The sequence below is a fragment of the Desmodus rotundus genome, chromosome 2 (assembly GCF_022682495.2).
Source record: "Desmodus rotundus isolate HL8 chromosome 2, HLdesRot8A.1, whole genome shotgun sequence".
NCBI classification, from domain to species: domain Eukaryota; kingdom Metazoa; phylum Chordata; class Mammalia; order Chiroptera; family Phyllostomidae; genus Desmodus; species Desmodus rotundus.
Window position 1 is genome coordinate 102,242,847 of NC_071388.1, and position 12,724 is coordinate 102,255,570.

A 12,724-nucleotide genomic window follows, 5' to 3' on the forward strand; every position below is an offset into this window, starting at 1 on the left:
ATCTGATCTAACCCATGTTTAAGAATAATCTTAAAAGGCAATCTCCGAAAAACACGAATCATAAATTATACATATACATACTCAGCAGCAGGAAACGACGTACAGAATATATGGGAGAGGAACTGGTAGCTTTAAATGGGCGTCACCGAAAGGACCTCTGGATTCAGTTTCTGTACTGATGACATAAGCCCAAACCCCTAGTCTTGCAAAAAGCACTTCTCAAAACCCCTGACCTTCAAAACTTTTTGAAGTGGCAATTCCTAGGGCAACCTAACTTCCATTTCCCGAGAGTATTCCTAACCCTCCCTGTCCTGCTCCCTCTGGCATGGGGAAGAAAACACATGCAACGTTCACCGACTCGAAGTAACTTCAAAGAAGAGAGGGAGGCAGAGTTTCCAATATTTTCTTTGGCCCAGGCCGGGTGAGCCCTGTGATATACGGGAACATGCTACCCCCATTACTAACCACATGTACCTTGATCCAGGGCAATGGGAAACCTAAGAGAAGTGTTAGACACAGCCTATGCCCTCGAAAGGGTTACAATCCACCTGGGCAGACACGCACTAGGTAACCTGGTGTGATAACACGTCCGAGACACCAAGACACCGAGGATCAGGGGCTGAGGAAAGGCTGCACAGAGATGGAAGGAAACACCTGAGCGAGACAACCGACAGCTAGGACCTAGAATGACAAAGAGGTGAATACTCTACTTTTGTAGCCTTGCGAACACCTGTATTAGATGTTTTTTTAAAAAAAAAATGATGCCTAGAAAAATGCATATGTTATCTTTGCCATTAGAAGAAACTTTTGCAATTATGAAGAAGTATAAACCTAACTCCTAATCAAAGGGTAAAATGCTCACCATTTCATTCACCTAGCATGTGGCCTCTTGTGCAAGAATTCACACCAACAACACTTAATCTTTGCTGTGTGTGTTTGTGTGTACATGGTGGAAAAGGGAAAAGCAGGGGTTGGAGGACAGAAAGCTCTAGAGCAGCCACCAATAGAAAGCTCTATTATTTTCCTCTTTATACAGTTAAAGAAAACATTTTAAAAATTTTTTTTAAGATTTCATTTATTTTTAGACAGAGGGGAAGTGAGGGAGCTAGAGAGGAAGAGAAGTATCAATGTGTGGTTGCCTCTCATGTGCCCCCTACTGGGGACCTGGCCCATGCCCTACGCATGTGCCCTGACTGGGAATCAAACCCACAGCCCTTTGGTTTACAGGTCAGCACTCAATCCACTGAGCCACACCAGCCAGGGCTTAAAAAAAAATTATTGATTGATTTTAAAGAGGGTGGGGAGAGAAAGATCGATTGGTTGCCTTCTGTACGCTCCCCAACTGGGGATCAAACCCACAACCTAGGTATGTATCCTGACTGGGAATCGAGCCTGCAAACTTTTGGTGTGTGGGGCAATGCTCCAACCAACTAAGTCACCCGGCCAGGGCAAAGAAAACATATTTTAAAGATAAACTTCAATACTGAGATAAATTGCGTGGGTTGTACTTTCACCCCAAATACTTTGCATTTGTACTTAATGTCTTTTTCCCTTAGTTCATGTGACAAGTATGTCTAGCTCTACATGTCTACTTAGTTCTATTCTGAATGACTTCAGAGGGTTAAGCTGGGATAGGGGTACTCACTTGCAGACTGATCTGAGGGAGAAGAGTAAGCCGATGTCCTGGAGAAATGCAGCCCAGGGAGCTCCGGTTCTGAGGAATTTCTCTTCCTGGAGAGTGTGGTCTCTTCTCCCATCTCCAAAGCAGGAAGAGAGGACTGGCTCAAAACAGAAGTGGCCACTTGGGTACGCACAGTCACTTCTTCAGGGAGCCCCTTCCCCCTGGTCGGGGAACCCCAGGACGTCCTGCTCTCTGTGTGAGAAGGGGCACTTCTTCCCTCTGACCCTGTACTGCTGGATGGCAGGGGAAGCCTTCCCAAGGCTGAAAGAAGACAGCAACAATTAAAGTTCCACCAGGAGACCTCCAAATGTCTGAATAATCTCTAAGTGGGCTCCGTGCTGACCTCTGTAACATACACAGACATGGGAGGAAGTCAGGAGCAATTACTTATTCAATGAAAAGCTAAGCCCTGAATGAGAGACCACAAAGACGAAGACTGTCTTTGGATCTCACAGACAAGGCCTTCGCATCCTGTGGTGAAAGTACCAGAGAACGGGCCCAACAGAGCTGAGTATCGGATGATAGGGGGTCAGAGATTGGTTTCTGATCTGCAGGACTCATCGTTCACATTCCACAGAGTTGGTTAAGAATTTAGTTCGATTCAGCATAAACGAAATTTCCAATACCCAGAAGACCAGCACTCCCAGGCAGCACTCTGCACAGCGGCTCTAAGATCTAACTCCATTACTCGGGAACGAAACACAAAACACTCTCATACATACTCTCCACAGAACTGAGCGCTCCAAGCAGGCCTCCCGGCACCAGGGTGTGAAACTAGGGGCATCTTCGGTGCTTTGTTTACTTTTAGGCCATGACCAAGTCCTGCTGATTTTCCTTCGTGAAGAGTCTCTATCCGTCCCTTCCTCTCCATCCTCGAGGCCACCAGGCCACATTTCAGCACCCGGGGTCTGGATTTCTCTATCTGTCGGGGGTCCCCCAACTCCAGGTTCCTTCCCTTCAACCCGTCTCTCTCCCCAGACATCTTACACCTGTCTGCCAGGTGCATCCTCCTGAAATTCACTCTAATCCTGTCACTGCCTGGTTCAAAAACCTTCATGACTCTTGCCACTATGCCAAATCTAAACTGCCAGCCTCTTAAGGTCCTCCATGGTTGTCCCTAACCCACCCGCACAGCCCTCCTACCCACTGGCCCTCTCCTCTGTGGGTGACTTACGCCCTCCCCCCAGGGCGGCTGCTGGCCTTGCTGCCCCACAGAGAGCCCACACTTCTCTCCTGGACTCACGAGGTCCAGGCACCCGCTCCTCAGCTGCCCTCCCACCTCGCTCAGACACAGACTTAGGCTCAAATCCCAGCTCTGAAACCTGTTAGCTGTGGGTTGACTTCTCTGAACTTCAATTTCCAAATTCCTAAGGTGAGAATAATGTGACTTCATTGGCTTACTGTGACAACTGAGAGACTAGACATGTTGGTATGTAGTAGGGACCTAATCAGCATTGGTTTTCTGTCTTCCCTTCCGCAATCAAATCTTGTTCATCCAGCCCCAGCCCCATCTTGAAATCCTTTGCTAAAAATGGCAAAGGACCAGCTGTGCAGACTGAAGCCAGAATAGCCACCTGAGCCACACCAACACAAACACGCAGCTGCGCATCCCACCACACCTGGCACCTCTGATATCTGCAGTGTGTGTCGGGTTCGCTGGCTGCTGTTTAGATTCCCACTGGCCATAGAGTATAGATTCTATGGGACTGGACAGGCCCCTCAGCAAATCTGCACCCTTGACTGGTTTATACTTAGAACTCAGGTAACTGCAGAGTGCCTGATCCCCAGCCCAGGACACTGAGATGGTGCTGAGGCTCCGGAGGGGGGCGGGGGTGGGGGGAGACTGGCAGCAGCTGTGTTTTCCAGCACGGGACACACCTAAATGGAATGAGCGTCATCGGCACTAACTCACCTAAGGTGCTGCTCTGGGAAGTCAGGGCTGTTGCTTTCTCAGACCCAACGGGGAAAGTGGTGACATTTGCTCTCAAGGAGTTGTTTCTTTCTCCAGCACCCACTGTTCCAGTTTGAGGAGTAAAGTTTCCTGCAGCATCTAAAGGAGTGTGGCTCTTGCCGGGGGTCTGGACCATCACACGGCCTTTGGGGGCCACTGCAAAGAAGTCTGCTTGATTCTGATCAGGGGGGATGTTTTCCACCTGTGGCTCAGCTCTGCTTTCTGGCCTGTAGTTCCTTACAGCAGCTGAAACAATCAGAAAACAGATCAGTGAGAAGGCGCTGCCTTCCGAAAAGAGAAATGACCCTTCAGAAGCACCACCACAGCAGCTTTGTCTGTAAGAAGTGGATTCAAGTGGACTGGTTTCACCTTTCTTTTTTCCCCACAGTAATTATTCTTACAATCAATCCAGTGGAGGAAATTATAAAGCAACAATGGTATATAGGATCACATTTCACCATAAGTGGAATAAATGATGAAAATTAACGGAGCTCAACGTGGGACTCTGGGAAGAAGACTTCAACCTCCGTCACCTGGGCAGGCTCAGAGGAGGGCACGGGGAACGAGGGTCAGGTGTGAGTGGAGAGACGGAAGCTCTTCATCAGCACCAAGGCTGTGTCTTCTCAATGGTGGTGGGGAAAAGCTGGCAGACCTTAATCCTGACACTTACTCTTGTAGGCAGGAGGTGGGACATGAACAATTCTGGGAAAACATGTGCAGAATCTGGCAATATCACCAAAACCTTATTAATGTAAATAGGTTTGGTGCAGTAACTTCATAGGAAGGAAGGAAGGAAGGAAGGAAGGAAGGAAGGAAGGAAGGAAGGAAGGAAGGAAGGAAGGAAGGAAGGAGAGAGAGAGAGACAGAAGGGGAGAGAAGAGAGGGAGGAAAAAGTGAAAGGAAGAAAGGACGGACCTAAAATTCCTACAGCAGGTCAGTTAAACCAGTTGCAGTATATCCATATGAAAGGATACTATGACATTAAAATTGTGTTATAAAATAAAACAAAGACAGTCTACAGGTACCACTGAGTTAAAACAACAGGCTTCCAAATAGAATTTAGAGTATGGTCTCGTTTTGTTAAAAATAGTGATCAAAGCAATCGTGTGTATGTGCCAAACTCTGGCGTGAGCCCTTAACACGCACTTGTTCATTTAGTCCCTGCCCCCGTTGGAGGGAGGCACCCTTGTTCTCCCCACTTTGCCTGGAACGCAACGGAGGCCCCGCGTGGTCACGTTCCTGCTCAAAGCCCAAGCCCCCGCGCTCCTGGCTGTGCTGAGCTGGAAGCTGAAGTGCTGAAGAGGAGTGTTAGAGCAAACCCCCCTGTCCTCCCCTATTTCCAGTTCAGAGGTGCTGCGAAATGTTGCTTATTAGTAAGAATTGTTACTTGAAGATTATAAATTAGGAATGTATTTATATTAGAAAAAGTGTTAAGTGATCATTTACTTCCATATCGCCCAAGATGATCACAAAAAGGGCATTAGTTAAAAATATTGTAAGGATGAAGTTAAAGTTGAGGGTAAAATTGGGCACAGAGGAAATCACCTTGTAGTAACAAGGTCATTTGTAAAGGCAGGGAGTTCTGAGTTAGGGCAGGTGGGTGGGACACCCAAATCCAACCCGAGAAGGCATGTCACAGATGTAACTTTAAATTTTCTAGTAGCTACATTTTAAAAAGGAAAAATTGACAGATGGAATTAACTTTAATGACTATTTTATTTAATCTGACATATCCAAAATTGTGCCCTGGCTGGGTGGCTCAGCTGGTTGGAGCATCAACCCGTATACTAAAAGCTTGCAGGTTTGATTTCTGGTCGAGGCACACACCTTGGCTGCAGGTTTGATCCTAGGCTGGGCACGTACGGGAGGCAACCGATCGCTGTTTCTCACTCTTTTTCTCTTAATAAACATATCTTCAGGTAACGATTAAAAAATAATACCACTGCAATATTTAATTGATATAAAAATTATTGCGGTATTTTGCATTTTTTGTCTTGAACCTTTGCAACCCAGTGGCTAATTTACTGGCCATGCTTGAAGAGCTCAATAGCTACACGTGGCCAGGGGCTACCATACTGGTCAGTGCGATTCTAGGTCAGTCATTCTCAACATTTTCCCACTCTGGACGAACTCCTAGCAGAAGCAGTGTGGTTGGAAGGGTGGTGATTACAAAAACTTCCATAAGAGATTCTAACAAACTTTCCTAAGGGAATCATTTCCTCCCCCAATCCCTTGAGATTACTGTTTTCATGCTTCCTCTTCTGTTTCCTGTCAGTGATAATTAACAGAAGCTTCCTGAAGGGGGAGGGATGTTGTCCAGGCATTTGGGCTCATCTGGGGCCCAGCCCCAGACAGGGAAGCACAAACTTACCCAGAAATAGGATGTGGAGGGATGTTTCCAGGAGCAGCTGCAAAGTCACTAAATTGAACCTGAGACTCTGGGGTTGTGAATAGGAGTGACCCATAGGACATGTTCCCTTTGTTCTTCCTATCTGAGCTGCCCAGGCAAGCTGGCCTCCCAAAAGGAGGTGAAAGGGTTTGAGGATGCTTTCTCTATCCTCTTGGTATAATGAGAGAAATTATTCTCAAAAGAAGCTAGAAAAAAATGATTGCGGGGAGACAGAGGGACTGAAACCCCATGCCCCAAAGCTGGCAGGCCATAAGCAAAGATAAGGAAATGAATTTAGCTCTATTATTCCCTAAGACGAATGTGAGACTTATGTAGCTGGGCCTCTGAGGAAGCAGCAATGTCTCCTTCTTTAGGGATAAGGAGTGGCAGTCCCAGATCCCAGTCAAGTTAAGGAATTCCACCGCAGGCTCCTTTTAAAAGGGGAAGAGTGGCCGCGGCAGGAGTGTGGCTAGCACCAAACACACTCTCTGCCTGGAGGGCTGACAAAAGATGGACGGAGAAAAAAATGCACGCTGCCAACAAAGTGAAAAGGTAGACAACAGTCCTGCGGTATCCCAAACAACCTTGCCACTAAAAAAATGCTGAATAAAAGATTCAAAAAGATTTCTATGTGTATTGCTGGGTTGACAAGTAAGTAAAGAATCAAATCTCCTGAGGCCAAAAATGGAGCAAGAGCTAGAATTCAGGGGGCTGAGCTAACTCTGAAGCTAGTGGCTTCCCTGAGGCACCTGCTCAACATTTGTGACCTTGAAATTCTGTTCTGACAGCTACGAGGATGCAAGAGACTGGAGACAAAACTCTCAAGGAGGGAGTCTGAGAGGAAGCTCCCGCATAAGCTCCTGGGACCTTTACCTTAGGCGTCAGGCAAAGAGACACCAACATGCCCGGCAGGAGGAAACGCGGGGGAAAGAGCAAGGCCCTTCAACCTTGGTTTTAGGTGAAAGAAAAAGAAATCTCAGCCAAGAATCTGTAACCGTAAAGCTGGCCCTCACGTGCACACAGAGCACAAACTCACAATACCTACCTGTGTTGGCTACACCTCCAACCAAGCCTGTGCTTAAAGTGGTCTTGAGCCTTGTGACTTTACTAAGAAGCACTTAATTATGTGCTTCAAAAGGGTGAATTTCATGGTATTTAAGTTCCATCTCAAACGCACACACGCAAACACACAGAGGTCCTGTTAATGGAGGGGACAGTGTCCTGATACATAGTGCCTTCGGGTACTGGGCAGAAATAAGAGATCAGTCCAAAAAAATCACGAAATATGAGAGGAGAAAGAGCACCCATGGACAAAAGTCAGCAAACTGGGTAAGCAAAGACTTCAAATACTACAATTATCAGACAAAAAGTATAAGTATATAAAACTACATGAAAATAAGTATGAAATAAAAAAATGAGAGAAAAAAGACTATAAATAATGTCCAAAGATATTTTTTTAAAAATCTAAATGGAAATTCTAGAAATGAAAAATATAGTAACTGAAATTAGGAAACTCAACAGCAGATTAGATATGGCTGTGACGAGAGTTAAGAATTACAAGACGGACAACAAGAGAGGGCCCAGATTACATACGAAGACAATACACGAAAGAGCGGAAGCTACAAGGAAGACAGAGTGAGAAAGCCCAACGTATAACCTACCTGGGGTTCTAGGGCAACAGAGCTAAAGGAGAAAAACAATATTCAATGGATAATGGCTGAGGATTCTCCAGAACTAATAAAAAGTACGAATCCTCAGAGTAAAGAAGCCCAACAAATCCTAGGAAGCTAAATTAAAAGGAAATATACACCCCTATTATACGAGACTGCAGAAAACCACAGAAAAACAACCAAGTCTTAGAACCCACCAGAGCAAAATAAATGACAAATCACCTGCAGAAATTGACAAACTGCTGAGTTCCCACCAGCAACCATGGAAGCCAAAAGACAGTGAATAAATATTTTCAATGTGCTGAGAGAGATAAAACTAGACTTGAATACTCCGCAAAGCTATCTTCGAAAAACATCTTGAGACTATGTTTCAAAATAGAAACATTTCACTCAAATCTGAGTTCATCCACCATGTCCACTAAAGGAAATTATGGAGAATTTATTTCAAGCAGAAAAAAACCAATCCTAGACAAAAGCTATAAGATGGAAGAAGAAATGATGAGCAAAGAAAACAGTAAATATGTGCATAAATCCAAAGAAATATTGGATTTATAAATTAATTTCTCATTTGTGGAATTAATGAAACAAGACAGAGAAAATCCTGGGGAACAACAGCACATAAATTGGGGGGGCAGGGATCAGAAGCATGTTGCAGGAGAGAGGCAGCTTTAAATTGTGTCAGCGATGCATTATATGGTTCCTCAGTCTAACCTTAAGGAATGGAAATAGAGTACATCACTTCTAAATGATATAAAATTTCCATTGAGAGAAATCAATGAATATTGCCTAAAACCAAAACAGAATATATCAATAAATAGCAACAGAAGCATGTTATTTAGAGATATGGACGTAATTGCTAAAAGAATGAGTTAAAAGGGTTGAAAGTGGTTGATTCTGGGAAGCAGAAAACGATGACAGGAGTGGCCAGGGTTTTAAGGCGGCTTTGGAAAACACGCAACCGGGCGTCCGCGTCTGCAGTGCTGGTGAAAGTCAGCACTCTTCGCACACGAAGAGCTTTTCCACACCCTCCAAGCGTCCTGGTCATAAGCAAAGCACACGAGTGAGTGCTAAGTGGAGAATAAATAGATGAAAGTGTCCTTGGAAAGAAATAAAATACAAATCCAGACTAGAAAAGACCTTTTTAAATTTTTTTACATTTGCTTTTCCTATCACACTGGCGAAGAGTTAAACAATTATTATCTAGTGTCACTGCACCTACAGAAAATGGACATTTGCTGCCGTCGGTGCCACTTAGGGGCACACAGTTATCCACCCACTACGCTGCTACCTCTGAAACTGATAAAAAACAGTATTGAATGTAAACTTTAACTGAAAATAAAATGTTTTAAAAAATAAAAAAAGGAAGCGGACACGCGCACACCGTGTTGGTAGCAACGCCGTGGGCACATTCCCGAGAAACTTCGCCATCCGACGCAAAAGCTTTAAAACTGGGCCTATATTTTGAACCAGGAATTCCATTTCTGAAAATTAATTCCAAGGAAATTATTAAGGAAGTACACAAAGTTTCAGGCATAAGGAAGTTTATCACAGCATTATCTATAACAATGAAAATTGGAAATAACCTAGATTTCTGCAATAGGGGGGGCTGGTTAATTTAATTATGAGACAACAAAGTTTTAAAGAACTGACCAAGAATAGATATGTATTATGCTCACCCTCTATTGTTAAGTAAAAATATAAATTACAGAATGGTTTGGAACATATGATCCCGTGTTAGTAAAAATACATCTGTTAAAAAAAATGTATCTCCTAGGAGAAAGAACAAAAAGGGTTGCTATCTTGGTATCTCCAGGTCTGGAAGCCACCTTGCAATGGGCTTTCTCTGGAGCCCAGACCTGCCCCTACAGCAGGTAAAGCCTGTGGACGGAACGATAAAGCTGGCTCATGCAACCTGCTAACAAGACAGTGTGTGGGTCTGGGCTCTGGTGCCGTTTCTGAAACATAAGCATGTGAGTGGCTCTGACTGCTCAGCTGAAGGGCTGATGAGTTTACTTCTGTCTGAGCCACTCGGCCTCTAGATGCCTCACCACTCTCAGCACCAGCCGTGGCCTGGGCTGGTGGCATTCACCCAGGAAAGGTGCCAGCGACCACCTCTCCAGAGCAGAGACGAGACACACCCCTGGTCAGTGCTGCCACTGCAGAGACCTGCTGGTCTGTGGTGCCACCTCCCCCCGCCCCCGCCCCGCTTCCCCCTAGTCACAGGTGCCACAGCTGCCTAAGTTGGTGAGAAACTCTCACCTTTTTGTCCTTTTTTATCTAGGGATTTTTTCTTTTCCCCCCAGGAACACGGGAGGCAACATAAAAGTTGCTTGCTTTACCCATACCTTGTGAATCCGTGTCCCCTGTGCAAAGGTCCTCTCACCTAGAAGGAAAAGAGCCTGCTTCCGGCTCCAGGCCTGCGTCTAGAAATTCATTTCTGAGTAAGACAGGCAGTGGCAAACACGGATTGTGGTTAAGGTCAGGCTGTCTGGGTGAGACTCCTGGGTACCCTATGTAAGAGGCAGAGCCAGATGAGACAGTTTCTCTGTGCCTTGGCTTCTCCACCTGTAAAATGGGGAGAGTAAGAGTTCCTGTCTCACTGGGCTGTGGCAGTACACACGTGTGAGAGCTCTGAATGGTGTCTCCCTGGCACGTAGTGAGTGCTATACACATTGTGGCAATTCAGTGAACTGAAGTCTACCAACTTCTCACAGACACATGTGGGCACGGCTTTGGCAGGCACTGCTAACCAGTCATGGCTCCGTCTCCCGGTCCTTCTCCAGGCAGCAGATCAGAGCTGGTACCAGAGGTGGGAGCCCCTTCACCACGCAGGCCCCCAGGTCCCCCTGGAAGTGAGGAGTGCATTCTGATGAAAGGACAGGCTGGCTAAGCAGCTGCTGGGGCAGCTTGTGCCTAGCTCTAGCTCTGCTCCATGACACCCTCCTGGCAGGTGCAGGGGGGACTTAGGGCACAGGGCGACCACCTCCCGCATGACAAGTCCCTGACTTGCCTGGAGTTCCAAAAGAGCAGTGTCCTGCTGTGCCCTATTTAACTCTGGATGCCCCTCTACCTCTCATACTGCCCTTGAACTATTCCTTAGACAAGAGATTAACAAAGCAGAGAGGCTGGGGGACGTGGCACCAGCCCCTCCCTCTGCCACTCAAGGTCTCAATGGACTGTGAACATGGAAGTGCTTTGCACCATTCCGTGCTGTATCTTAGGAGGACAATGGGTCAAATGCTAAAATACTTACTGAAATCAAAGGACAAACCCTTCAGAAGCCCTGAGCTGCTCAGGGCCAGAGCGGTTGAGTTTTGTTTGCTGTGTGGCCCCCTGTCCAGCACAGGTGTAAACCCTGAGTGGGAGAGTAATTCAGGTAAAGTGGACAGGGCTGAACAGGGACCTACCACATGTAGGGAGAGGGTCCAGGGAGCCTGCTCGTATTCTTGGTGAGGAAGAGAAGTGGCCCTGGAGAGATGGAAAGGGATGCCTCAGGCTGCACAGCCTGGGCCAGACGGGGAGTGAAATGAAGAGGTTGTGCCCCTGCAGGTGCTCAGGGGCAGATGCTGGGGCAGGAGGGGCACCCCGAGGCTCCGCGAAGCTGGCACTCCTCACCTCACCCAACCCTCTCCCCGATGGTCCGAGACAATGCTAAATCCCCCTCACACCCTGTGGCAACTGAGCCACCCGGCCAGCCTCACACTGGAGGTTCGATGTCCCAATTTCCCAGGTATCTTCTGAGCTGGAAGACACCCTTCCCTGGGCACTCAGTCCCGTGTCAGGCCATCACTTTCCCTTGTACCAGGAATGCAGATGAAATTAACAAGACAGTTTTATTGCTTTGCCTGCTTCCCCACCCTCAAAGTGGACAACTTCCACTTCTGTAGTGTCTTTAATGCTCCAAACCATCTGTTTGTGAACCAGCATCATCAGGGATACTAGCGAGGCCCAGGAGTAGCATTTCCTAATGAGCAGCTGCTACAGAGTCAACTCCTCATCCCCTCCCACCCCGAGAATCGGGGTCTTTCAACTTGCACAGTTTCTGAGTAGTGGAGTGGGTGTGGATGGGGAGTGTGCTGCGTCATCCCCAGAGGCAACTCCCCCCCACCCCCCAAGCAGGGCGCCTCCCCTACTCCCGGGCCAGGGGTCAGGTGCTGCCAGCCACAAGCTTGGGTTTCTGGGGCATAGAGTGGGGCAATGATGCAGCCACTGTAGAAGACAGTTTGGTGGTTCCTCAAAAACTTAAACATAGAATCACCGTACGATCGATCCCCCACTAGGTCTATACACAAAAGAATTGAAAGCAGGGAGCCAAACACATACACTCGCACCCGTGTTCATCGAAGCCCCAAGGCGGAAGCAACCCAAGTGCCCACCAGCGGAGAGGTGGATAAACAAAGTGTATTTATATATAATAGAATATTATTCGGCCTTAACAAGGAAAGAAATTCTGACACATGCTACATGGGGGAACCTTGAAAACGAGTAAGTGAAATAACCCAGACAAAATAGGACAAATACTGTATGATTCTCCTTATACTTAGTACCTAGAATAGGCAAAGTCATAAAGACAGAAAGTAGAACAGAGGTCAGCAAGGGCTGGGGGAGGGAGGAATGAGGAGCCACCACTTAACGAGTTTCTATCTGGGGTTCTGGAGATGGGTGTGATGACATCGGTGCAACATGGCGACTTGTACACTTAAAAATGGCTGACACGGTAAACTGACATTATGTGTGTATGGGACATATATAACAAGAATTAAGTGTGTGGATATACACTTATATATACAAATACATATATATTTTCTGAGCATCACCACACACAAGACCAGGCAGCGTCTGCCTGAAGGAGCTTACCACTTCCAAGAGAGCTGAAGCTGTCAACAAAGCCCTACAATGCCACTGGGGAGCGAGAAGGGGCCCAGCACCTCAGAGGGGCCCCCGAGCTCAGAAGGCGCAGGCTGCAACCAGAACCCCCTCCTCCCTCCCGGGCTGCGGCCTTCTCCTCCGATCGGATCCCGGCCCTCCCACCA

At 46.9% G+C, this 12,724-nt stretch overlaps 1 protein-coding gene across 4 annotated transcripts in view; it reads right to left on the reverse strand.

Moving 5' to 3' along the window:
- The window catches only part of HEG1 (heart development protein with EGF like domains 1), an 88,795-nt gene that overhangs the window by 60,564 nt on the left and 15,507 nt on the right, over positions 1-12,724 (reverse strand). For all 4 annotated transcript variants that reach the window (XM_024577884.4, XM_045185772.3, XM_045185773.3 and 1 more), the window contains exons 2-3: positions 3,594-3,878; positions 1,646-1,942 (exon numbers count right to left, since the gene is read on the reverse strand). In XM_024577884.4, coding sequence (XP_024433652.2) covers positions 1,646-1,942; positions 3,594-3,878 — 582 coding nt within the window. The remainder of the gene's footprint in view (positions 1-1,645; positions 1,943-3,593; positions 3,879-12,724) is intronic.